The sequence below is a fragment of the Nematolebias whitei genome, chromosome 7 (genome assembly GCF_014905685.2).
Source record: "Nematolebias whitei isolate Nwh7 chromosome 7, NemWhi1, whole genome shotgun sequence".
Lineage (NCBI taxonomy): Eukaryota > Metazoa > Chordata > Actinopteri > Cyprinodontiformes > Rivulidae > Nematolebias > Nematolebias whitei.
In genome coordinates, this window is record NC_056504.1 from 26,035,535 (window position 1) to 26,061,184 (window position 25,650).

At 40.4% G+C, this 25,650-nt stretch overlaps 2 protein-coding genes across 2 annotated transcripts in view; one reads left to right on the top strand and one right to left on the bottom strand.

Moving 5' to 3' along the window:
- The window catches only part of LOC119411766 (membrane-associated guanylate kinase, WW and PDZ domain-containing protein 3), a gene marked incomplete in the record, with an annotated part of 451,370 nt that overhangs the window by 421,005 nt on the left and 4,715 nt on the right, over positions 1 to 25,650 (bottom strand).
- On the top strand, positions 478 to 18,426 carry LOC119411768 (protein-arginine deiminase type-2). The gene is made up of 16 exons (XM_037678693.1): positions 478 to 656; positions 2,699 to 2,870; positions 3,367 to 3,436; positions 4,044 to 4,105; positions 4,577 to 4,694; positions 5,275 to 5,427; positions 5,569 to 5,756; positions 6,060 to 6,163; positions 6,680 to 6,791; positions 7,079 to 7,186; positions 8,303 to 8,454; positions 9,339 to 9,486; positions 9,747 to 9,840; positions 9,928 to 10,007; positions 17,767 to 17,904; positions 18,051 to 18,426. The coding sequence occupies exons 1-16, from the start codon at positions 505 to 507 to the stop codon at positions 18,282 to 18,284; spliced, it is 2,085 nt and encodes a 694-aa protein (XP_037534621.1). The 5' UTR covers positions 478 to 504; the 3' UTR covers positions 18,285 to 18,426.

A 25,650-nucleotide genomic window follows, 5' to 3' on the forward strand; every position in this document is an offset into this window, starting at 1 on the left:
TTTAGTCACCAGCTAATTTTGAAGGTAGACAATTTTTTTACTAACACATTAATTTCAGGACTTCTTAGCCATGAAAAAGAAATGTGAACATTTCTTATTTAAGTCGGGGGTTTTTTGGACCGTCTTCATGACTCAAACAGTACTGCTGAATGAAATGAGTCTTTACTCAGAATTGTTTTGCTTGTTTGTTTTTGTCTTTGCTTTTAGAAGATTGACGTCAGCATGCAGCTCATTTCCTTTTCTACAAGTATATTTGATTCTTATTTCTCAGCTGCAGGAAGAAGAACAGGACTGGGCATGCATTAGAAAGACAAAGCTTCAAATAAACGTTTCCAGGAATCCAAAAGTCGTGCCTTTACCTGGAAATATCTTTTTTGTTTTCAGCAAACTGAATCTTTAATAGAGCCACCAATTTTAGTCCCTCCCCTCACACAGATTCACTTCCCACGACCACAAAAAACCTCTGGTTTCCAGTTCAAACACCTTCACGCAGACACAGATACTATGTTTCAAGAAACGACTTCACCATCCAACTTCCCTTTCTCGCTGAAAAGTAAAGGGCCTTGGGATTATCAGCGAACATGTCGTATGGACACTGAACACCGGCAAAGTGTCCTCCATGTTGTCGGCACCTCTTTGAAAGCGAACCTGAACAGGTAAGCTGACACGACGGAAATAAAATTCGACCACTGCGTACAAATAAATAGTGAAAAATGTTATTGGTTTCACATTTAATATGTCATTGTTCTCAGTGGCCATTTGTAATGTGCAGTTTTTCCAGTTCTGCGGAACAAACTGGACTGTGAGACTAAAGGCGCAGCGCCAGTCACCGGTTTAATATTAAAACTTGTGCCAATATATAAAAATCGTTACGGACTTCAGGTCACTTCAGAGAGGGACAAGGAAGTAGTGTTTATTTAGGAAACAGATAAGATCTGTAGATAAGAGATAATGTGCGTGGGGAAAGGGGCGGGGCTAACTGCGGGTTGACCTATCACCGCTCAGTCTTCACAGCTTCCTGCTGCCTTCACGGTTGCTCGTTTTCCTCAGTACAGATAAGTTCAAGTTTGTTGCCAGGTGATATTGGAGTAGCATCAAGACTTTGTGTTAGTGTCAGAGCGTCACACTTCAACCATGGCTCATCAGAGGACTCTGAGAATAGATTATGATCAACCTATACACGTAATTTGCGTGGTCGGCTTTGAACTGACCGTGAACCTGAACAGGTAGGTTATTATCCTATTGTTTACAACGCGCATTGTGTTCTGGGAAATTTATTTTCTCCTTTGTCCTCTGAAAATGCTTTATTTTATTATTTTATGATGAGCTTTTTTACATAAATATTCTATATCTTAAATGTGTTCATTGTAAAATCACGAAGAGCCTAAATTAATCTAAAAGTAACACAATTAATCAGCACAGTGTTTTTCTTAGTGTTCCTAAATTAAAATAAGCAAAATTTGTGACAACTACCACATGTATATTAGGGCCAACCTCAAACTGCTTATTTCCAGGTATTTATTCTTGACAGTATTTCTTTCTGAGTTACAGAAAATTCCCTCTTACGTCATGGACACACATTTCCAAGTTACATCAATTTATCTGATCTGAATAGTTGAATTAACAAACTCATAATAGAGCTTGTTTTTTCTCTGTTTTTAATGTAGCATTGTTGTTTTAATCATCGGTAATGTTTTGACAAAGTTACACAAGAAAAGGAAGTCTAGCACATTAACAAATTTGTATGATGACATTTATTTATATCATTGTGGTGGAGCCTAGTTTTTGCACAGTACAGAAACACTATATAGCCTCATTGTTGCTGTCAACAAGGAAGACATTGTTTTTCCTCAGAAGTAGGCCTGCATTCAACCAAATGCCAGTCTGTTCTGCACAACAGAGCCAGACTCTAGCCTGGCTCTGGACCACAGCTTGGTCCTCCAGAACTCTTTGTGGTTATGTGACACCTGTCTACATGCTGTTGTTCTTACCCTTAATAAGGATATTGCAGAGGTTGAGTCGGCTTTATTAAGACGTTATAGAAAAACATCCTTCTTGTGGTTTTTAGACATCATTTTGTCACCACCATAATATGCTGACTTTTATTTGATCTTATTATTTAAACTCTGCTGTAATGAATGCATAATAAAATAAGGAGAAATGTCCTTTTCTGTGTCACTGTGCAATTCAACTAAAGCTAAAATGAAGGGTCCTTAAAAGAAGAAAATGGGTTTATTAATTGCTGTAATCATTTTCCTTGGTTGAAAAGAACATAAGCTTGGGAAAAAAATGAACCTTACTATATTAACACCCCATAAATTTAACTGATGGAAACCATAGAAACTCCAGTAAAAAAAATCTTAAACTTATGTCCAAAAAGCTTCATAATGAGCAGGAACATCATGACCTGTATTTGACTTTCTTAGTTTGCCATATTTTTGCAGATTAAAAAATCTAACTCATGAAACAAATTATTGTCACAACTAATGTCCCCTTTAATGTATTACAAAATATGGGCAGGTTTCCCAAAATACTTAAAAAAACATACTGTATATCTAACAAGGTTGAGTCAGGCCCTCTGGACGGATTCTTCTTTGTTGAAATGTTTCATATTTTATCTAAGTATATGTTTCACAATAAGTATGAGTCAGAAAAAGGGTTCATAATTAACAAAGCCTGCTTTTTATTTGCTTTATAGGACTGCACCACCAAACTCCAGGTTCTTCTCTGTGAAGTGCACTCCCAGTGTTCAGTACATCATCAACCCCCCACCCCAGGAGGAATCCCACCTCTCCCCTGTCCCCCTTAATGGAAACTCTGCACTGAGCTTCAGCATGAAGCATGCCAGCGAGTCTGAGAATGATAACAAGGTAAGTATGGGGTTGAATTTTGACACCACACTTTATTTTAGTGCATTCTGTGTCATGAAACAACAGCTGCACCAAATTCATTATTTAGCAATTCTTTGGTGATTCAGCTTAATGATTTTTTTTCCAAATTCGTTATTTTGAACATTTAGGAAGAAATATCATTCTTAGGGCCAACCTCAAACTGCTTATTCCAAGGTATTTATTCTTGACTGTATTTCTTTCTGAGTTACAGAAAATTCCCTCTTACTCTGTGGCTTTAGATAATTAAGGTTTAATGATGTTATAACTGTTGAAATATCCAGAGCAGTTTTATTACATTAAACACAGCTAAATAATGTCCACTATTTAAAATAAAGGCTCACAATTTTTATTATAAGGTTTTAAAGCTTGTTCACATCAACTACACACATGCGATGCAAATGACTAAAGAAACCTTGACCTTTTTACAAAGGAAATGTTAGCCATTTAGCAACATGTGTCTTTTTTAATTTGCAAGCTGTCTGTTTGCTACTACGGAAAGGACAAAGAGCTCTTGGGGAGAGCAGTCATGTACCTTACAGCTATTGGTAAGTTCATTTACATTAAACATATTTATTAATTATAATAAACTGTAGTTTTTATTGAGTGGCTCATTTGGTAGAGCTGTTGCTTCTCAGCCAGAAGGTTGCCATTCAAATCCTGGCTGGGGATCTTTCTGGGTGAAGTTTTTATGTTCTCTCCGTGCATGTGTGAGTTTTTTTCCAGGTACTCCAGTTTCCTCTCACAGACCAGAAACATGCAGGTTAGGCTGATTGGTAACTCTAAATTGTCCCTTGGTGTGAGTGAGAGAGTGAATGGTTGTTTGTCTCATTTGTCTCTATGTGTCCCTGTGATGGACTGGAGACCTGTCCAGGGTGTCCCCCGTCTTTCACACAGTGACTGCTGGATATAGCAACCAGTGACCCCCGTGACCCGAAAAGGAAGAAGCGGGTAAAGGTAATGGATGGATGGAATTTGTATTGTTGGCATGTAGTCAATAAAATATAACCTGTGATTTTAAACCTAGCACTAACTCTAAACGTGACTTTGTCCAAAAACTAATTATTTCAGTTTCTATTGAAACAAAAGCTGTACTGTGTTTGGTCAGTTTACGAACAATCCACATATGTTAAGAAAAGCATGTTTGTCACACAGAGATCTCTCTGGATGTGGATGCTGACAGAGATGGCATCGTGGAGAAAAACAACCCTAATAAGGTATTTTTCAAAGGCCTTCTGGTATAAAAGTAACTTCTTTCTTTTTAATAATGGTTAGCCCTCTATCTTTGAAATAAACTGTGCTGTACATTCATCTGTTAAAGTGGGAGCTTACACTGCTCTTCAGCTTGTCATGTTCACTTCTTTGTACAAGTCTGTACATGCAGCATATGAGATGAAGTTTGTTGCTTTAGGATACGTTTTTCAACTATTTTCTCTTTTTTTTGTAAGCAATATCCAAATGTGATGTTTAAACATGTTTTTGCTCTACATTCCTCACGTTAAATAGATTATAAAGTCTAATTAGTTTCACTGAACATGACACGTACACATATTTTAAGAACAAGGGTTGTTCTTGTTCTCCTAATTATAGTAATAAAAGTACAATTTGAGCTTTTTTTGTATAGTTACAGATAGTTATATAATTATATTTTTAATAAAAAAGGATGTCTGGTTCATCAAAACATTTAGAAATCCTGGAAGTGGGGTCCTAATGGTCATGGAGCGATTCTTTTGGTTAACTGTGACTCCGAGTCAACCTACAACAAGATGCCAGACACCACGAAGAATCGCATCTCCAAAGTATCAGGTAAACCAGAACCATTGCATCTAAGATCCAGTTACACCCTTTACCTTTATCGAATCTCACTTTTCCATGAACAGTTTGGAGGAAGGCAACTGTGTGTCATGCAAAAAAAGGAATGCAAATAGCTGAACACTCAATTTGTTGTAAAAGGTATAACATTTCATGAGAAAAGTGTAGTCTTAAACCTTTTTCTCAGCTTCATAGCATTTTCTTGCACATCTGACATCAACCCTAACTAAACTTTGGAAAACAAGCCAACAAAACATTAACACCTCATTGCCACACTGTTTGGGGCCTGCTTAGGTTTTAAATATTTCATTGACCTTGTTGTCTGAAAGCTCAAAGTTCTGCATTATTAGGGTTTATGAAGTTGACTTGTGACATTTTGGTGTGTATGATGTGTTTAACTGCATGGTTTGCCTTTAAGTTACTCAAAACACACTCAGACATTATTAACTTTGAGTGTTCAAAGCTTAAGAAAAGCTCACATACTCCATGCAATGTTGAACACATTTCAAACCGTGTGTGTTGTACGTAAGTGTGAATTGTGTTTGTATCAGTGGGACGTTTTGTGGCTGTGCAGATCTGAAGGACATGTCTCTCATGGTGCTGCGGACCAAGGGGCCTGCCAAACTCCCAGAGGGCTACAAACTGACCATGCACATTTCTCAGGGAGATGCAGAGAATGTCCGAGTCTTCAGACCCAAATCCCCTGAAGTGGCGACTAATTTCCTGGGTGAGTAAATCTGAAGGCTGAGAAAGTCTTAAAACAGAATGATCTAGCAATTCACATGATGCACACAGTTTATTTAAAACTCATTACAGTAGTTTTTTTTTTTTAATTAAGTACTTTGTATTTTCATTCTTTATTTTGCAGATAAAGTTTTTAGTAATTTTGTGCAGGACTATCCACTGGTACTGAGCCAAGAGAACTTGTCAAAGGAAGTGCCATACCTGGGAGGTTTAGCAGATATGAACTTTTATGTGGAGGGTCTCAGATTCCCTGACATGAACTTTGATGGACTTGTTACCATCAATCTCAGTCTACTAGAGCCCATCAGCGAAGTAAGGATGGCAACACAACATTATTATTATTATTATCCATTGTATTTAATAATTTATTCTCCTACTTTTATGAAATACTCTACAGCTATTTTACAGCACCTATCATAGACATTGAAGCACATTTCACAGCCTTTTATTAGATTCTAAGAAAAAAACTTTATTTTAAAAATAATATAAGCAAACTTGGTTTAACATTGCAACCTGAAATAATGAGTAAAACTTCAAGACACTTTCACAGGTCCAGTTCTTTGTGAATTTAAACTTTTTTTTTTTAGTACTCAGCACATTTTCTCATGTTTAAAGGGTCTTCCTGAAACGCCCATTTTCACAGACAAAGTGGTGTTCAGAGTGGCTCCGTGGATCATGACACCCAACACTCTCGATCCTGTGGAAGTGTTTGTCTGCAGGTAAGAGCAGAATGATGAATAATAAAGAGGAATGTGTCAGCAGGACTTTCATATTATCTCAAGCTGCCAGGAATACTGCTTATGATGCTCTGCAACAAATTTTAGGGATATTTCTTTTAATAAGTGCTATGTGTTGTCTTCATTGTATGTTCCCATACAATGGAGAAATTAGTTCTCTGCACCCATTGCACCTGGGATACACCCAGGTGGAGCAGTGGGCAGCTATGTAAGCGCCAAGAGAGCAATTAGGGATTGGGTGTCTTTGCTCAGCGACACAGTGACATGTGGGAATGGCTGGGGATCGAGCCTGGGACTTTCAGGTCCCAGGTCGGCTGCCCTGCCTATACCCCTTTCTCGGCCCCATCTTTCCTTTCTTAGCTCATCTTTTTTCCATCCATTCATCTCCAAATAAAAATAAAATATATGACCAACTTTAAAATGACAACAGATTACATAAAGTTTACATTTTAAAACTTGTTGCTGAACCAAAGACTACATGTCTGCCTGTGGTTTCAGTATGCGTGATAACGTCCAGTTCCTGAAAGGAATGAAAAGCCTCATTTCAAAGAACAACTTAAAGCTGAAGGTTTGCTACGAGTACCAGAACAGAGGAGACCGCTGGATGCAGGTCAGAAAAATAAAGAGAATGAAGATCTTAATTTGACATTTGTAATTATTGGATCATGTCTACAGCTCTGAGACATCTAACAAGTTGTGTTTACATGTTGAACTTTTATATTATGCCTGATGACGAGAAGCTTATATGAAATAAGAGCAGCAAAATAATCAAACAAAAAATAAGATGCAGTTGTGTTAAACAGTAGCAATGCAAACAAATAAATAAAATAAAATGTGTCTACTAATAAACAACATGCAATGATTGCTGAAATATAACTTCTGTTATGTCTTTTTCAGGATGAACTGGAATTTGGTTACATCGATTCGCCCCATCACCAGTTCCCTGTTGTTCTAGATTCGCCAAGAGATGGAAAGCTTAAGGACTTTCCATATGAGAATCTACTGGTAACAGATTCAATTTGTTTCTGGAGATCAAACATTTATACATAGGAAACACCTGAGCTTAGTTTCTTTATTTGAATATGTTCTTAAACACCAGGTTAACTCGATAAAACTCATGCATACAATTTTTTTCCAAATAATGTGTTTCAGTTTAAACATTCATCTAATGAAATGGATTCAGTTAGAGAGAACTGTGGGGCAGGCGACATGCACATATTATGGGAGAGCAATGATATACAGTAGTCCCTTGATTATCATGGGGGTTACCTTCCAAACACCCCAGCAATAGGTGAAAAACCACAAAGTAGTAATGTTATACTTATTTTATTATTTATATATTTTAAGGCTTTAGAAACCCTTCCCACAGTCTTGCAATGTTCTAAACTCTTAAAACTATGTAATTATAACAACATACTAGTACTCTACAGTACTGCAAAATTTTACTCACCAGCTCTGTAGAACAGCAGTTCTGGTCCGGCTTGGTTCCGGTTCTGCCGACCTACCCTGCAGTGACAAAGACCACCGCCCCGTCCAGGTTGATGTGCACGTGGATGATTGGGCTTCAGGATTATTTGCAACTTTCCTGCCAGTTGTGTGAACTTAATGGATAGCGCAGATTTGTGTTGCAAAACTTTCCCTCCATTTTGGCAGAAAGCAGCTGCTGGAAGCACAGTTGGCTTCTGGGTAGTGTAGTTCTTTGACTGGCCTTACAGTGTAGGCTTATGAAAAGAAAACTACAAAATGGCGGCGCCTGTCCAAAGTATTTATTTATTTTTCATTAACTTTTTATCCCATACCCTCCCAATTACGTGAGTACAGTAATATTAAAGTTGACAATCGTTGAAAAACCGCAAAAGAGCGAGTCCGTGAAAGTCGAACCGTGAAGTAGCGGGGGACTACTGTAGAACAAAAGCAGCAACAAAAGCATTAACTCTTACCTGTTTAATATATATATATATGTATAGCGATATCAGGTAGATGCAATTTAAATAAGGTTTAATGATTACTTAAGATACTTCAACTATGGTCAAAAAATTATAAATATCCAGATTCATGTTTGCAACATGTGAAATGCCTTGCTTGTCCAGAGCCAGTCTTTAAACAGGCCTGTGTCCTCAGGGTCCTGACTTTGGCTATGTGACCAGGCTGGCTTACAATGAAAATGTGAGTAGTCTGGACTCATTTGGAAACCTGGAGGTCAGCCCCCCTGTCACAGTGAATGGAAAAGAATACCCCCTGGGCAGAATCATTATTGGGGTTGCTTTCCCAACGTAAGTAACAGATTAGTTTGCATAACATTTTAATGCATGTATGAGCAGCTTTTCATCTAGTCATTACAGTACTGTTCAAAAATCTCAAGTAAACTCTATTTTTTTTTCTTCATATTTTGCTTTCAAGGAAACAGAACAAGCTCTTCAGGGTTTCCAAGGGTTTCTATGGGTTTAATTTTCAGCCCAGTCTTTGTCTGTGCAGCTAAATCACAGAGACCTGTGACTTAAAAACTGTCTGACCTAAGCCATGGACTGTCATCACAGACCAAAACTTGACAGAAAACATATTTAGAATTAATTTTCTCTGTCTGTCAAAATGTCCAAGAAATCCAAAGATAAACCAGTGTATAGGCACAGAAACAAAAACTGAATAAACAACAAACTTGATGTTAAAATAGAAATCAGGATTATTCACGTCTCCAGTTGTGGCAGATCTTTGCTTTTCAGATCTTTACCACTCTTGAATCAGAATACCATGACTGTGCTATAAATGTATTTATTTATTTATTTATTTTTAGGCCTGACCGCTTCTTTTTAAGTCCAGTGTAAAATAACTGTTTTCTGCCTGTTCATTTTTGTTATTTTTAGCAATTTTTGGACATTCAACTAAAACTCTGGTTAATCCCTAGAATTGGTGATAAACCAGCATTGTGACACTTTCTTCATATTGCTGCAAAGACTTGAGCAGGAATCAGTTTAAAAACAGTCAAAGATCAAATTTAAAGGACCTCCAACAAGCCTGGACAATTATTGCTTTAAACCACTTAAAAAAAACGACGAAAATCTATCTCGTAAAAAGCAAAATAAAAAGGAAGTATGACGAAAGATCTAAACAAAACTGAACATCATAATCATGCTTACTCACTTCTCTTTTTCTCTGTAAGGGCTATTAAAGGACGAAACATGACCAAAGTTGTTCAAGACTTCTTGAGGGCTCAGAAGGTCCAGGAGCCCATTGCCTTATTTTCTGACTGGCTCTATGTCGGCCATGTTGATGAATTCATGACTTTTGTTCCTTCACCTGACAGAAAGGTAAATTAAACCATAAGACAAACAACACAATGTATAAATGTAAGGTGTTGTGCCTTCATAGTCTGCCCAAAATTCTTTGGCACATCTATTCAGGAAGTTTGTGAAATTCCACTGGAAGAATGTAAAATTATCTTTTTTTGTTTAGTTTTTTTTTATATATACAAATATAATATAATGATGGCAGTAAACCAAAAACTGTGTAACATTTCAGTCCAAAAGGTTTAACGGTTAGTGTTTTTAATCTCTTCTCCTATCTGTAGGGGTTTCGGCTGCTGCTGGCCAGCCCTGACGCCGGCTATAAACTGTTCAGAGGCTTATACAATGATGGGCATGGACAAGCCAAACTGTTTGAGGGTAAAGTAAAAGTCTAGACAGTAAAATCTTTGGGAAATGTGTGTATTGTAGTAACTCAGTAGTGAAACTTTACAATCCCTCGAAAAGGTCTGAAAGGTCAGAAGCCAGTGACAGTGGAGGAAATACTTGGTGATAAACATCTCCAAGCTGAAAATAACTACGTACAGGTGAGCTGGAATGTAAAGTACACACTTTGCACAAGTGCATACATGTATTTGTGGCACAGGCCAAACTTGTTTCTAGAAGCTCCCATTCAGACCATAAAAGCATAAAACTGATTCTCTACTTGGGTATTAACATGAACTTTGATTTATGTGATTAAAGAATACTGATGATCTCAGCTCTACTTTGAAAGCTTCATTAGTTTTACATGCATGAAGCAGTCGTCAGTTTAACTACATTTAATCGGGGGTTTTTTTATGGTTCAGGATTTAATTGAGTGAATCCAGTAGATGAAATTGCTTAAAAGTGTCAAATACTGATTTTAATAAATGTTTTTGGGACTGACATTAACAAAATAATGATCTGGCTTTGCAAATGAACTTGGTCAAACATTAAAAATAGATCCACGTGAAATTTAAAACCTTTTCTTTTCCCCGCTGCGTCGTTGGCACAACAAATATAATGTAAAATCAAACAGATATTTTGAGATTAGCTTGTTTTTGACTATAAATCATGATACAATGACAAAGATTATCAAGCAAATCTTTGAAATCTATTTAAATACTCTAATTTTGGAAAGCAAATCTCTTAAATCTGTACTGAACAGGGTAAGACATGAAGATGAACAATTTTAGCAGCTAAATTACCAACAAGGCTATAAAGTCAATGCTAACAGTTCTTTTCAATGCCACAGCTCTTTAATCAACAGTTGTAAATAGAGCTTGGTGAACTTTTTGGTTAAAGGTCCTGATTAACACATCTTGTTTCTCAGTTTGTTGTCACAATGTCTACACATCCTATGAGTCATGGCAGATATTAAAATATTAACGGCTCAAGATTTTTGTCAAAATAGTTGTAGTGAACTCGGCCTCCGGTCAAAACCTGCCTCTGAAGACCTTCATGGGACAGGAACTTTTATTTCATTGATTTGAATCCAGAAATACAAATTAGCTCATCCAGAGACTTTCTAATTGTATCCTGAACTAATCAATTGAAAGAACACTCTCTTTTTCATATTATCATTACTATTTTACAATATCTTGATAATCAAAAGTGTGTTTAGTTCATACCATTTTAAATGTTGAAATGAACCACTCATTTTAAATCAACTGTGAAACAGTATTAATGATTTTTTAATCCTCATTCAAAGTAGAAATCAAGTTAAATGTCCATGTTACAAAGTAATTATGCATTTTTGATCTTCAATCAACCTTTATTTAGACAGGTAAATCCCATTGAGCCTTGAGGACTCATTTACAAGAGAGACCTGATTTCAACAAAGAAAGATGACAACAATGGACAACAGCAACAACAATAAACAATTATAAAAAGTCATAATACAGGTTTTTTTGGGGGTTTTTTACAAATAGGATGGCTAAAAGGAAAAGGTAACAAAAAAAACAATAAAAAAACAAAACAGCTAGATTCTAAGGCGAATGTAGAAAACTAAAAACAGGAACATGTCTGCATTGGTCCCTGCCGGGAGTCCAACAGATTCTTAAAGCCACTTAGACAGGTCAAGGCCGAGAGCTTCAAATCTTTTTGTAAGATATTCCAGGAAACAGGAGCGGAGTAGGAGAAGGCCCTTTTGCCTAGTTCAGTCCTCATTGAGGGAACACTGCAGGTAGTAATGTCCTGAGAGCGCACACTGTAGCTGCACTCACGCAGAGACATGTAGGAGGAGATGTAAGAAGGTAGCAGACCAAGAAGTGATTTAAAGATGAAAATGTACCAGTGAGAGAGTCTGCGTGAAGTTAATGATGTCCAGTTAACCAGTGAATACAGGGTGCAGTGGTGGGTACGATAATCACAGCCAGTTATGAATCTTAGTGCACCATGATAGACAGCATCCAACATCTGCAGGGTTCTTGTAGCAGCGTTCATGTAAATAATGTCACCAATCAATTGAGGGAAGGAAAGTCACAGATACAAGGTGTTTTCTAGCATTCAGGGTTAGACAGGATCTGTTTCTGAAAAAGAAACCCAGTTTAACTTTCAGTTTCTTTACCAAGTTTTCCACATGGAGCTTAAAAGAGAGATGTGAGTTGACCAAGATACCCAAATATTTATAGGAATCAACAAACTCAATGGGGACACCATTTGAGGATAAAATCGGAGGAAGAACTGCTGGGACCAACTTCCTGTTTGAAAAAAGCATCCCTTTGGTTTTGTCGGCATTTAGGACAAGTTTGAGGTGGAACAAATTAGTCTGGATGTAGTTGAATGCAGAATTCAAAAGCTGGAAAGCCTTAGCAACAGTTTTAGCTCGACAATAAACAACTGTGTCATCAGCATAGAAATGTATGGATGCATTAGGGATGTTTTTACCTACATTATGTCTGTAGATTGTAAAGAGGGTGGGTCCTAAGACTGAGCCTTGTGGTACACCATTGTTGACTGTTAAATAACTGGAGGAAGTACCATTATGTTGAACACATTGCCTTCGGTCTGAAAGATAGTTAGAGAACCAACCAATGGTGTGTTCTGAGAAACCAATTTCTGAGAGTTTATGACACAAGATGTTATGATCCACAGTGTCAAAAGCTTTAGACAGGTCTAAGAAAAGTGCAGCACAATAATCCTTAGCATCCAGTGCTTCAACAACGTCATTAAGAACCTTCAGTGAAGCAGTGGTTGTGCTGTGTTGTTTCCTGAAACCAGATTGATGTGGAGGTAAGATGTTAAATGAGTCCAGGTAATTTTTGATTTGAGTTTATCAGTTTTTCTAGAACCTTGGCTAAAATGCAGAGTTTAGAGATTGGTCGATAGTTGTTCAGTGAGGTGGGGTCACCTCCCTTCAGCAAAGGAAAAACAAAGGCTGTTTTTCAAGTGTCTGGGATGGAGTTTTGTCTTATGGAGAGATTGAAGATGTGGATCACAGGGACTGTGATGATATGAGCAGTCAGCCTTAAGAAAAAAGGTGGAAGTTCATCTGGACCTGCAGATTTTTTAGGGTCAAGATCTTTTAACAGTTTATTAACCTCACTGACTGAGAATGGAGAAAAAGAGAAGCTGTGATTAATTGAGGATTGACTTGTAGGAGGGATTTGATTTGTAGAAGTTTGGTTATTAGGGGAAGTGGCTGATTTTCTGTTAGTAACTGTGTCAAATAACGAACTAGAAGCAACAAAATGTTTGTTGAAACAGTTCAGGATCTCGTGCTTATTTGACACAGGAACAGAGTTAATGAGAAGTTGTGATGGGAGGTCAGATGATTGGGGGGTGCCTGAGAGAGATTTGATGGTTTTCCAGAATCTGTTAGGGTCATTTAGATTTTTGGAGGTCTGAGATAAGAAATAGTTGTGTTTTGCTGCTTTGACAGCAGTTGTGCATTTATTCCTCATCTGTCGAAAACTCAACCAATCAGTGTCTGAGTCAGATTTTCTCGCTGCAGCCCAAAGATGGTCTCTCCTGTGCAGGAGGTCAGCTAGCTCTGGAGTAAACCAGGGGCTGTCTCGTCCCTTTATTCTGAACTGACGAAAAGGAGCATGTTTGTTCACGAAAAAAATGAAACTATTATGAAAATAGTTCCAAGCAGAGTTCACGTCATCAGTTAACAGAATATGATGCCAGTCAAAGTGAGACAGATCCCAGAGGAATGACTGTTCGCAAAAACGTTTCAGATCCCTTTTTTGAATTAATCTGGGCTTAGAAGGTGGAAGTTTAATATCTCTCAAAGCAGCTGTCACACAATGATCACTCAAAATATAAGCGAATACACCTGTACCAGGGAATTTGTGAGGCATATTAGTTAGAAATAGGTCTAAGATTGAGGATTTTTCCGGATGGTTTTTGTTTAATCTAGTGGGAGAGTCGGATCAATTGGGTAAGATTGAGAGACAGGCAACATTCCTTGAATTTATCACAGACGGGGGTCGACTTACACCAATCAATGTTGAGGTCTCCAGCCAAAAGGATCTCTTTGAATTTTAAATTACCAAGGAATTCCATCAGTGCAGAAAGAGCCCCAGGTGATGCTGAGTGGGGGTGGTAGCACCAGACTACAGTTAAGATCTGACCTCCATTCAAGGTGATGTTTACAGATAAGGCTTCAAACTGGTTTGGAATTGTTTTAGAAGACACAAGACTAGCAAACAAAAAAAATCTTTGATGTAAACAGCGACTCCCCCCCCCCCCTTTTTTTTTTGACGATCACAGCGGTAGATGTTAAATCCATTGATTGCCAGGTCATTCATTACTCATTACAGATTTGTTGAGCCAGGATTCAGAGACGAAGATAACATCTGCCCCAGAAGAACTGATCAGAATTTTCAAAGCATCAAGTTTTTTCAGAAGGCTACGAGCGTTTACATGCAGAAAATGAAGCCCAGACACGTTCTTAAAGTCATTTGGCGTGCTGTAATTAGTGGGGGGTCCAGGGTTGGGTTGAATCCCTGAGAGCAGTAACAACATTATTATCAGACATTTTCTTGAGTTTTTTGTGACTGATGTGTAATTGCAGGAGTTAACAGTGTGACAATTAGCCCACAAAATCGAACCATGAGAAACATTAATGAAGACGTGATCATTCAGAACCCAAAAACAGTGAAAGTTGCAGTGATGGACAGATTCAGGTGTATTAACAAGATTCAGTGACTCCAGATAATCTGAGAACTGAAAATAGTGACAATAATATGAATGATGCAGAAAAGTTTCAGACCATAAAACGTCACAGTTCAAATGGGCAAACAAACCCGACGAGGTGGCCCAACTGCAGTTTGAGTTGGGCTGAGGGGGGCTCCGGCCCCCCAGTGAAGATGGATGGATGCTCCCATGGGAAACAGAAGCTGGGTCCAGAATCAACAGGCCGAAACAGAAACAGATAATCCGCAGCAAATAGCAGAGCAAGCTGCCAGAAAATCCTCCTGAAGTGAAAGGCATGATCCAAGCTCGTTTCAGGTCAACAGGGGCCAACAGCGTGATCCGGAATAAAATTAATTATTATCCAGGTGAGTTTGGATGGAGGCCTGCAGCAACTCCGATACAAACTCCGAACTTCTCTCGAGCACCACGCAGCGCTGCTCCTCTGCTTCTCTGCACGACACCTCCGCACCCGACAGCACGAGAGGCACCCCCGGTGAAAAACGAGACTGACCGGAGAGGCTGAGGCTGAAGTCGACACTGGTCCGGTCCGATTCTGCTCCAGTCAGGCTCCGGTGCTCCACAGCACGAGAGACGAAGAGGCTGAAGATATCCCTGGCCCGGTTTTGCTCCGGTCCGGCGGCGCGGTTCTGCTCCAGTCTGGCTCCGGTGCTCCACAGCATGAGAGACGAAGAGGCTGAAGATATCCCTGGCCCGGTTCTGCTCCGGTCCGGCGGCGTGGTTCTGCTCCGGTCCGGCGGCGCTTCAAAGCACCGGAGCGTCTCCTCCAGGTGAACACAGCGATTCCACGGAGGTGGACAGTCTTTCGGTGAAAGTAACGGGCTGCTCACTGAAGCCGAGACCGGCTCTGTTGAAGACGAAATCCCCACAGCCACCTCGGTTCGGTTCTGGTCCAATTTGAGGGTCACAGGTACACTTCCCCCACACCTATGAAGACACCACGAGGGCCAGTCCAGCAGAAAACCAGCGAAATACCACCTGGTGATTTTTGTCGGAACCAGGTAGAACCACAAAGGTCCAGATAAGAGTTCGTTGAGGTCCAGAGAGAGAGAGAAAAAACATAGGACCTTCGTGCGAAGACTCCCCGGCTCGAGGGGTCACCTGGCCAGGGTGCGCTCAGAGTGACCGGTGGGGTGGGAGCGGCCGGTCCTGGACCAAAATATATTTTTGGACGGTCCCGTCCGGCTCTCTGAGTCACTGAACACCGAATTCGGTTGGAAGGAGGACCAACTTTAGTCTGGTTCGAAAAAATGGGTCAGTTTGATGATAAAAGACTGCAGAGAAGCCGGAGGGAGCTGCCGTCCATCAGCTCACCGGAAGTGAAGTGATCTTCTGTCTTAAATGAGAAAGGAGTGATATTGGTCAAAAGTTGGAGACAGTCGCAAACAAGTTATTGGAACGAACTGTCATGTTTTTAAACCTCTCAGTCAGAAACAAGAAAACTGGCACCTGTAAGTCTGTCATTTCTCTAAAACATTTCTCTGTCTGTTCCTAAACATCTCCGCTGTTTTTCTGACTTGTAATGACCCTCTGACGTCATTAAAACCACACCCCTGTTGGTTCTTTCAACCAATCAGGACTTCCCAAAAGTGACCAGAAGCAGAACTCTTTAAAAGTCGACTCTTCCTAGTTCCAGTAGTTCGGAGGGAGAGTTCTAGTTGGAAAAGTTCAGTGCCTGGAGAAAGTTCCAGTGCTAGGAGAAAGTTCTGAAGTACTGGAGTTCGTTGGGAGTTCTTCCGAGTCTAGTTGGGATTATGGAGCCTTCTACATCTGAGTGGATCCGCTGACGGACTCACAGCTCATGTGAGTCCACCCGGGAGGTGAGCGTGTTGTTGAACGGAGTACCGTCACTACTTCGGACGATTCTCAGCCATCCTAAGGAGACGCTGAAAGGTAGCATTGAAATGGAACTCCGTACCGGAGCTGACCTATCTTCTGCAAAGGTAACGGGTCGCTTCACTACCGAGTACCAGGGCTTAGCTGGGGTCGGATGAAGGGTGCCATTCCTTGTCAACACACTTTCCCTCATCCATCTTTTCTCTCCATTTAAACTCTTTCATTTCCCATCTTTAAACTTCTATCTTGCCAGTAATTAATCCAGATATCTTCAGAAATGTCTGTTGTTTTTATTAAGTAAAACGTGCCAAGTTTTATTAATCAGAGCCGATCATAATCAAGTGTACAATGTTTTGATGTTAAATTTTGATTCTGTTAATAAATGACCACATTCATTTTGATGGGTCAAAGAAAATTAACGTCTCATGTCACTGATTAGACCATCTCCCACATAGTACCTCTGTCACATATCTGTCAAGTAGCTCGAAAAAGTGAGAACCCGTTATTAAAAATTGACTGTAGTGGGTTAGGGTTAGGGTAGTGGGGCTCTAAGCTAACTGAAGCTAACCTAGCCCAAGCATACTACATAGTTGTAAACATGTCATCTTACAGCTGAGCCAAGCTAAAAGTCATTAAGTTTGAATTTTACTCCCTTTATTCACCATTTGAAGGGGAGTGGTGGTGCAGAGGTTAGAGAAGGTGAGTCTGTGATGGGAGGTCACCGGTTCAACTCCTCGAACCGACAACATCAAAATGCACGTGGGAATGGTGAAGCACCCACACCTGTCTCCACCCTCATTTGCCCCACTCTGTGCCCTTGAGCAAGGCCCTTAACCCCCACCACTATCTGCTCCCCTGGCTGCCCTAGATGGCAGACGGATGTATCAGGAAGGGCATTCGGTGTAATAAACAAATGCCAAGTCTTTGTGCGAGTTAGTTTGCTGTGGCGACCCCCTGAGGAAAGGATCAGTCGAAAGAAGAAGAGAAATTTGACCATTTGTTTTTTCAAGTTAAATTTACTGATAATAGCTGAAATTTGTAGCTAAAGCTGCTAAAGCTTCTAGAAGAACAGATTCACAAATATGCATAGAGAGACAAAACAAATAAATATCCATGGTTTGACTTTTATTACATCTATCATCTTATTTCCACAATGAAAACTGAAACAAGTGTTGTTTGCATAATAATGCAAGGTGTTGGCACACTGTACTAAATGTTGCATGTGCTGAGCTCCTTGGTTAAACAAGATAAACTCAGAAGATTCAGAATGTGGTGTGACTTGTATTCCACAGTGTTGTGACTTTCATCCCCACTTGTTTTTATCAGAGCTGCATTGACTGGAACAGGGATGTCCTGAAAAGAGAACTGGGCCTGGATGATGATGACATCATTGACCTGCCAATCCTTTTCAAGATGGTGGTGGCAAAGGACGAATTCAGAGCAGTGGCTTACTACCCTGACATGGTGTGTTTGACAAACTTCTCAGATTTGACTTGTTTTTTTCTTCAGATTTTGCTTTCAATTTTTTGAAAAACTGGAGGTATCACTAGTATAAGACAACTTTAAATCAAGGTGTTGATGACCGAATTTCATGGCAAACCCTGTTTCAGGTCAACATGATTGTCTTGGGGAAAAACCTTGGCATCCCGAAGCCGTTTGGCCCCCAAGTGAACGGATGCTGTGCCCTGGAGGCTGAGATGTGTTCCCTGATGGAGGGCCTGGGTCTTAAATGCATGTTCATTGATGACTTCGCCTCCTACCACCAACTCCTGGGGGAGGTGCACTGTGGCTCCAACGTACGCCGAAAACCATTTGACTTCAAGTGGTGGAACCTGAAGCTGTGAATCAAACCTGACAAAGGTCAAAGGTGGAATCCTGACGATTTCATGTCTGGTTCTTTTGGCGACCCTCATGTCCGTGATGTCAACAGCAAATGTTTATTTTCTCAATCACCACTTTGTACAATCATTTTGACCAAATAAACAAACAGAAACAAAAAAATTGCTCCTCTTATTAGTGCTTAATAAAAACAGTTTGATATATCAACAGTTGAACGTGTTTTATGTAAAGTTTTGCAAAAAGAGCATCTCATCGGAGTCAGAGAGAGTCAGAGTTTCTTTATTGTCATTCGCACCTCATGTGGTACATGTGGTGGAGCGAAATTATGTACACAGGGTCCCAGTTACATCCAACAATAAAATGTAAAAGGAAAAACAGTAATAACATCTAAGATATGATCTAAGAAAAACAAATTAAATGTACACTAAGCACTAATAACATAAAAACATTACGTCGAACATCAGCACAAACATGAACATGAGTCTGTGTGAGCAGATGAGCACGCATGAACACATCAACATTGAAACAGATCAGCAGCAACATGAAACAGATCAGTAGCAACATGATGTGATTTTTTTCACAGTGATTATTCTGGTTAGAGATTCAGTCTAACAGTCTCAGGGTAGAAGCTGTTCCTCAGTGTAGTGAACTAGGCCTCGGACCAAAACCTGCCTCTGAAGACCTTCATGGGACAGGAACTGTTATTTCATTGATTTTAATCCAGAAATACAAATTAGCTCATCCAGAGACTGTCTAGTTGTATCCTGAAGTAATCAATTGAAAGAACACTTCTTTTTATTATCATTACTATTTTACAATATCTTGATAATCAAAAGTGTGTTTAGTTCATACCATTTCTAAATGTTGAAGTGAACCACTCATTTTAAATCAACTGTGAAACGGTATTAATCATTTTTTAATCCTCATTTAAATTAGAAATCAAGGTAAATGTCTATTTACAACGTAATTATGCATTTTGATTTTCTGTCTAAAGGAGAAGTAGTGATGTCGGTCAAAAGTCAGAGACAGCCAGAAAGAAGTTATTAGAACGAATTGTCCTGTTTTTAAACCTAGCAGACGGTAAAAAAGAAGCAACTGGCACCAACTTCCTCTCACTTCTTCAAAACATTTCTCTGTCTGTACTAAACGTTCCTAAACATTCCTGCTGTCTTTTTGACTTTTAATAACCCTCTGACATCACTGAAACACACCCCCTGTTGGTTGTTTCAACCAATCAGGAAGTCCTAAGTGACCAGAAGTGAGAACGCTTTTAAAAGTCGACACTTCCTGGAACTACTGGGTCTTCTGGAGTCTAGTCCGTTCTTCTGAAGTCTTGGATCTGAGTTGAACTCAGTCTTTGATGGCGTCTTCTCAAGCCTTGTGGAGTCTTCCACTCCTGACTGGGATCTCTGACGGACTCACAGATGCTTGCTGTGAATCCACCCGGGTGTAAAGCCTCCAACTTCGAAGGGAGCTGAGCCTGTTTGTTGAACGGAGTAAATCGACACGACTTCTGACGATGACCAGCCGCTCTTACCGGAGACGCTGGAAGGTAGCGTTAAAATGGACCCGACACCGGAGCTGATTTATCTCCTGCGAAGGTAACGAGTCGTGACGTGCGAAGTGTACCGGAAGTTTGAGCTGGTGATGGAAAGAAGCGTGCCAATTCTGGTCAACAACATATACCACCCTTCACCCATCCTTCCTTTCAACTCTTCTATTTTGCTAGTAATTTAGATGCCTTCAGAAATGTCTTGTTGTCTTATTAGTAAAGCGTGCCGTTTTATTAATCATAACCAGATCAGCTAATCACGTGTACATGTTTTGATGCTAAATTTTGATTCTGTTAAATAAATGACCACATTTATTCTGATGGGTCAAAAGAAATTGAACGTCTCTTGTCACTGACTAAAGAATCCTCACAGTTACCTTGTCACGTGGCATTAATTTAACTCGAAAAAGAGAGAACCCGTTATATTTAAATAATTAGTAGTGAAGGTACAATTAAGCTGTCCCCCACCATTTCACTACATTTGGTGGGACCGTACGCGTTTTAAATAACACATTTGGTGGGACAGTATGTCCACAGCAAAGTTGTCCTTGACACACTACATATTTGGTGGCCCGAACAGGTTTCTAAAGAGATAAATTCACCCATCTCCTCTTTAAACCCCCACCTTTTACATTTTGGTGGCCGAACAGTTTCTAAAGAGTGTTGTGGCTAGAGGCCACTAATGGTGTTCAAACAACTGATACAGTCCACCTTAGTTCAAAAGGTTTATTGGACAACAGATTACAAGTATTCAGAGTTCATAAACTCAACAAATCTGTATGCATACAGGAGCATTTACCAAAACCGACCTGATCTAACGCTTCTCCAGCAAATGCTACTCGTATTTTTCTGGTGGCTGTGTTTTATACACTTCGGGCTCTCTGATTGGTTTAACCGAAAGGTTGCCATGGTTACTCTGCTCTGGCCGGGGACTTGGCACATTCTTTAGATAAGATAAGCCACTTTTATGACCTGCGTGAAAATCGGCTCTTTGTTTTAGCCGTTTCAGTGTAACCTACTTATATCTTAGTGATACCAAATGATTCTGTTCTAAAGTTAGTTTCTTTCTAGGAATAATTAATAACTATTAATTATTAACTAACTCATCTCTGTGTGGTTTGAACTGTCCCCCTCATCAACTGATGATTTTATGTGACTTACTAATTGTTATTATGATACTAATTTTATTTAGTCCAACTGTCTTAGTCTAAGTTAGAGAGAGAGAGATGTGGTCTAATTTATTTTATGTTAATCAGTCTCTCAGTTCTGGCTAAGTCTCCTTAGTGAGAAGGCAGCCCTTCCTCTTGTGTAATTAAAAAGTATCTTACCTGACATTGGGCCCGTTGTGATTCGCTTGTAATTATATCAAAATGTAAATTTCTAACTGACAGGCTCTGTCCCTGTCTGTTTTCTTTGTATTTGTGTTTTCCACTTGCTCCTCAGTCTGCCTCTCCACTCCTCAGTCTTTATCATTCACACCTGTCCCTCATCAGCCACCTGCCCAGGTTCTCTCATTGCTCACTCTCCCTCTGTCTTATAAAAAGCCTTTCTCTCCTCCACTTCTGGTCCGGTCATTGTTCTGTTTTTACAGACAACATGGTCCTCCTCTATTCCTTGTGCCAGGTATCAGTCTGATTTTTGAATCTGTCCTGTTCTTGTCTGCCTGGATCCTGCCTGTAGTTTTGCTGCCCCGTCAGCCATTTTGTTTTTGTGGTTTAAAATAAATTATTTTTATTATAAACTCCTGCCCCGCTCGCCTGCCTGCAAATGGGTCTAAACAACACGGAGGATCGTAACACTAACATTGTGAACTTATGTGATTTTCCTAGCTAATGTGAGATTATATATCTATAAGCAAACTAATTGCTTAACATTCTGATTAACATTTAAATGATTGTAAGTTAGGGAAAGAATGACACATAAACACATTTTAATACATGAAATTTCAAGCTTGATTAAAATAATACTAAAAGATAAAACATGAAATCCAACAATCCCTCTCTTGGTCTATCAAAAAATGATAGACCAACTAAACTTCAAAGGCTACAGGTATTTTGTCTCAGCCAACTGCAGGTGGTCCTGTCCTGACTGCGAGGAGTCCTCACTGGCCCGGATCACAGGACACACCGTACCTGTGCCCACCACTCCATCAAAGTTAACCATCCGCGCGACTGCTGCTTTAGCGCACGGTGCAATGCAACCCAACAAAATACAAAAAAGAACAATAATAGCCAAAGGAGGTACCAACAGTTTGATCAGCAGCTGACTCCAAGTCCCACTCATGTACCATGACCAAAACCCTGAGGATCCTGCAGGCAGATCTTTAGCCTTCGCCTCCTGCAGGCCTCTCAGCTGGGCCAATGCCTTAGTCACCCTGCCCTGGGGGTCCTGACTACTCTCATCAGGGATGTAAGCACAACATGCATCTTTTCCAATAATCTCACACACTCCACCTCTAGATGCCGTTAACAAATCCAACACCATTCTTTTCTGTAACACCATCACTCTCAAGGCTGACAACTCCGCTGATATGCCCTCCAGCGCCTTAATTGTTGAATTAATGAAAATCCCAAAACGGTAATCTAAGGTTTCCACCCGTAACAGTAGCTTACCAACCCCAGCCCACGGGAAAAGTGAAAGCATGACCTTTTCTCCTACTGTCCAGTGTTTAAATTTGTCTGGTACGTCTGAACCCCAAATGGAGTCGTGCGGCCTGATGCCCACAGCCCTTCTTTGCCTGACATAATGGGAACCATTACTTACAGACACAAGAAATTATTCGTCTGTGACCGCCACAGGTGCGCAGATACCTGTCCAGTTACTGGGAAGAATCAACAGTACCGTATGTCCACACAACCAAGCCAGATCCTCAATGGGAAATGTTCCATTCTTCCCAGGTACCACAATGTGATGATTACCAGGGTGATATATTGCCTGACACTTCTCAGGGGGCAACATGCCCACCGCCACCTGATAGGAGTCCTGCCAGTGCTGTCGGTGTACACAAATTGGAAACTGCTCACTCGAGGGCCACTCTACATACTGACTCAACACCACCACCTGCGCTTCCTGTGTCAACTCATACCGCTTGGCCTTACACCAGTGTGGTCCCCGACTATATCTCCTGGAGCTGTATTGCAGAAGACAAAATGATTGCCCCCGATCCAGGGGTTTAACACGCAATGGCAAATGTGAAGCTGTGACCGGAAGTTTGGTGCATACATAACATTCAGAATCATGACGCCCCCTGGCTAAAAACTGAGCATAATGGTACCAACTGTTCATCTGAAAAGCATGGGACAAATTCAACGGTAACTGATCAAATTCATGAACTGGGGACCACGGCCCCCTCCTAGGGATCTCTCTCTTGATCTTCACCGGTGTGGTGCGACATCTCCTGAGTCCTGGAATGACACAGGTTAGTTCCAGCACCAACACAAGACATACCATCAACACCCCAATTATCCCTCCAGCAGTCAACAGCTTATTTGATATGAGAACCATGATTGCTATGTCCCCACACTGAAAATGAAAACTGATTATGATGTATAAACCTGAGATTCAACAGTACATGCAGCCAAATGTCAACTCACCACAACCTGAAAGAATTCTATTATCACAGAGCAAGGGGAGAAAATTTAAATACTTGTCTTCTAAAATCCACGCTTTAATTGAATACCAGAATTATTGTTTTTCTTTTTATACCCAGGAATCGATCACTGTAAACCTGTGGAACAATTAATTCAAAATGCACACACAGTAAAAGTTAAAAGTCTGACCCTCTAAAAATAACTCTATTTTAAGGTGATAACCCACTTGAAATTTGTAAGTGGATGTATTAACAGTTATAAATCAACCTGCGGAAAATAAACACATACACCTTAAAAACCACAGTTTTTCTCTTTTTTTTTTTTTTTTTTCAGAAGTTGGATGGGTGTCTCGATGCAGCTTCTCAGGTTAACCACACAGGAGCTCTCCTCAAATGTGGTAGCTCCTTCCGTAACTCCACCCACTGCTCCTGCGGCCTACAGGAACACAGCTGCTCAACTCCTCTTGCTGTTAAATGGCTAAACAGGGGGACTTCATTCCCAATGTTTCTGTTGCCTTTTATTTCACAAAAACATCAAGGATTAAACCGACGCGTCTTCCACTCTTTATACTCCTGCTCACGACGCGTCTTCCACTCTTCCTGGCAAGAGGTGATCACCCAGCTAATTTCCCTCTCATGTAGGACACTCACTCCAGACGTCAGGTGTTTGATCACACCTTCTACTGATGTTGCAAATCCGTCCGGACCTGCTGAAGCGATCTTTGTGGTTCGCCTGCAGGTGCACACTGGCTGAGATGAAACCACGTGGATCCTTTACCTCTCAAGCGTACTGCGTATGATGTGCGTTCCGTCACTTCATATGGGCCCGTCCACCTTGGCTCCGCCCACTTTCGTTTAGTGACTCTCAGCAGTACCCAATCTGAGAGTGGGCACGTGGGGCTTACTCCGTCCAGAGTATTGGATTCAGGGATCTGTAGGTGGAAACTAGACAACATACCTTTTAGTGTATCAAAGTACATTTTGTGTGTCATTTTAGATACCTGTTCTGAGGGCCACTCCATATTTTGCTGGGGCCCTGGGAACGACCTTCCTGTGGGCAGTTCATAAGGGGTGAAACCTGTACCCCTGTTAACAGAAGCTCTTACCGCCATGAGGGCGATAGGCAACGCATCAAGCCAATTGGAATTTGTCTGTGCACAGATTTTTGATAACTTTTGTTTCAGGTTTCCATTCAATCTTTCCACTTTTCCTTGTGATTGGGGGTGGTAAACTGTTCCGAAAGCATGCTTCAAACCCAAGGCCTTTTCAACCTTCTGCAGCTCTGCATTTTTGAAATGAATCCCATTATCCGACCTAATTAGAGTTGGGAACCCATGTCTGGGGATGTACTGATTTATTAAACACTTGATTACCGTTTGACTATCTTCCTTTTTAGCGGGCCAGGCTTCTGGCCATCCAGTGAACGTGTCGACGCAAACCAACAAGTATCTGAAACCTCGTACTGGTTAAATCATATCAGTGTAATCTATTATTACCTCACGACCCGGTGTCATGTCCGTAGGAAACTTTCCTTGTTGACGCGGTTTAAAAGCTGGCTTGGAGTTATACAAACTGCATAACGTGCATTCTTTCACAAACGCTCTGATCAAAGAGTTCATATATGGGTGCCACCAGTTGACGACATTCCTCTTCATCTGGTGTACCCCTACATGAACCAAACCATGAACTTCTTCGAAAATTCTCCTCTTCAGGCTCAGTGGGAGTACCCATCTCCCATCTTCCGGGTTTATCCACAAACCATCTGGTCTTTGTTCAGCTCCTTTCTCACTCCACACTGCCTTTTCTTCTGGAGCTGCACCTTGTTGGCAACAGGTGATGGATTCTTCATCCCATCTCATCACCTCTTCTTCTTCTGGTGTTGACATCACCATCTGACTCCAGTTGATAAATCCTGAGGCCTTTTTCGCCTCCAAATCAGCTTGACAGTTTCCTTTTGCTATGTTTGATTAATCTGAATCATGATCTCAACATTTAACAATGGCAATTTCTGCAGGTAACATCAGTGCTGTTTCTAATTCTCTCATGTCTGCCTCATGTTTATTAGGTTTACCGTTAGCTGTCAGAAAACCTCCTCTCCTCCACTGCGCCAGTTCAACATGCGCTGCACAAAAAGCATACGCGGAGTCTGTAAAGATAGTCATTTTCTTGCTTTCCGCCCACTTTAGTGCTGAAATCAAAGCTCTCACTTCTGCTCTCTGCGCTGACTGAG

What these genes read in the sequence shown, in the direction of transcription:
- LOC119411768 (XM_037678693.1), top strand. Translation starts at nt 505, where the DNA reads ATGTTTCAAGAAACGACTTCACCATCCAACTTCCCTTTCTCGCTGAAA. An exon ending in TCGCATCTCCAAAGTATCAG is followed by an intron (nt 4,695 to 5,274) that starts GTAAACCAGAAC and finishes GTGGCTGTGCAG; the next exon opens with ATCTGAAGGACATGTCTCTC. An exon ending in GAGGAGACCGCTGGATGCAG is followed by an intron (nt 6,792 to 7,078) that starts GTCAGAAAAATA and finishes TGTCTTTTTCAG; the next exon opens with GATGAACTGGAATTTGGTTA.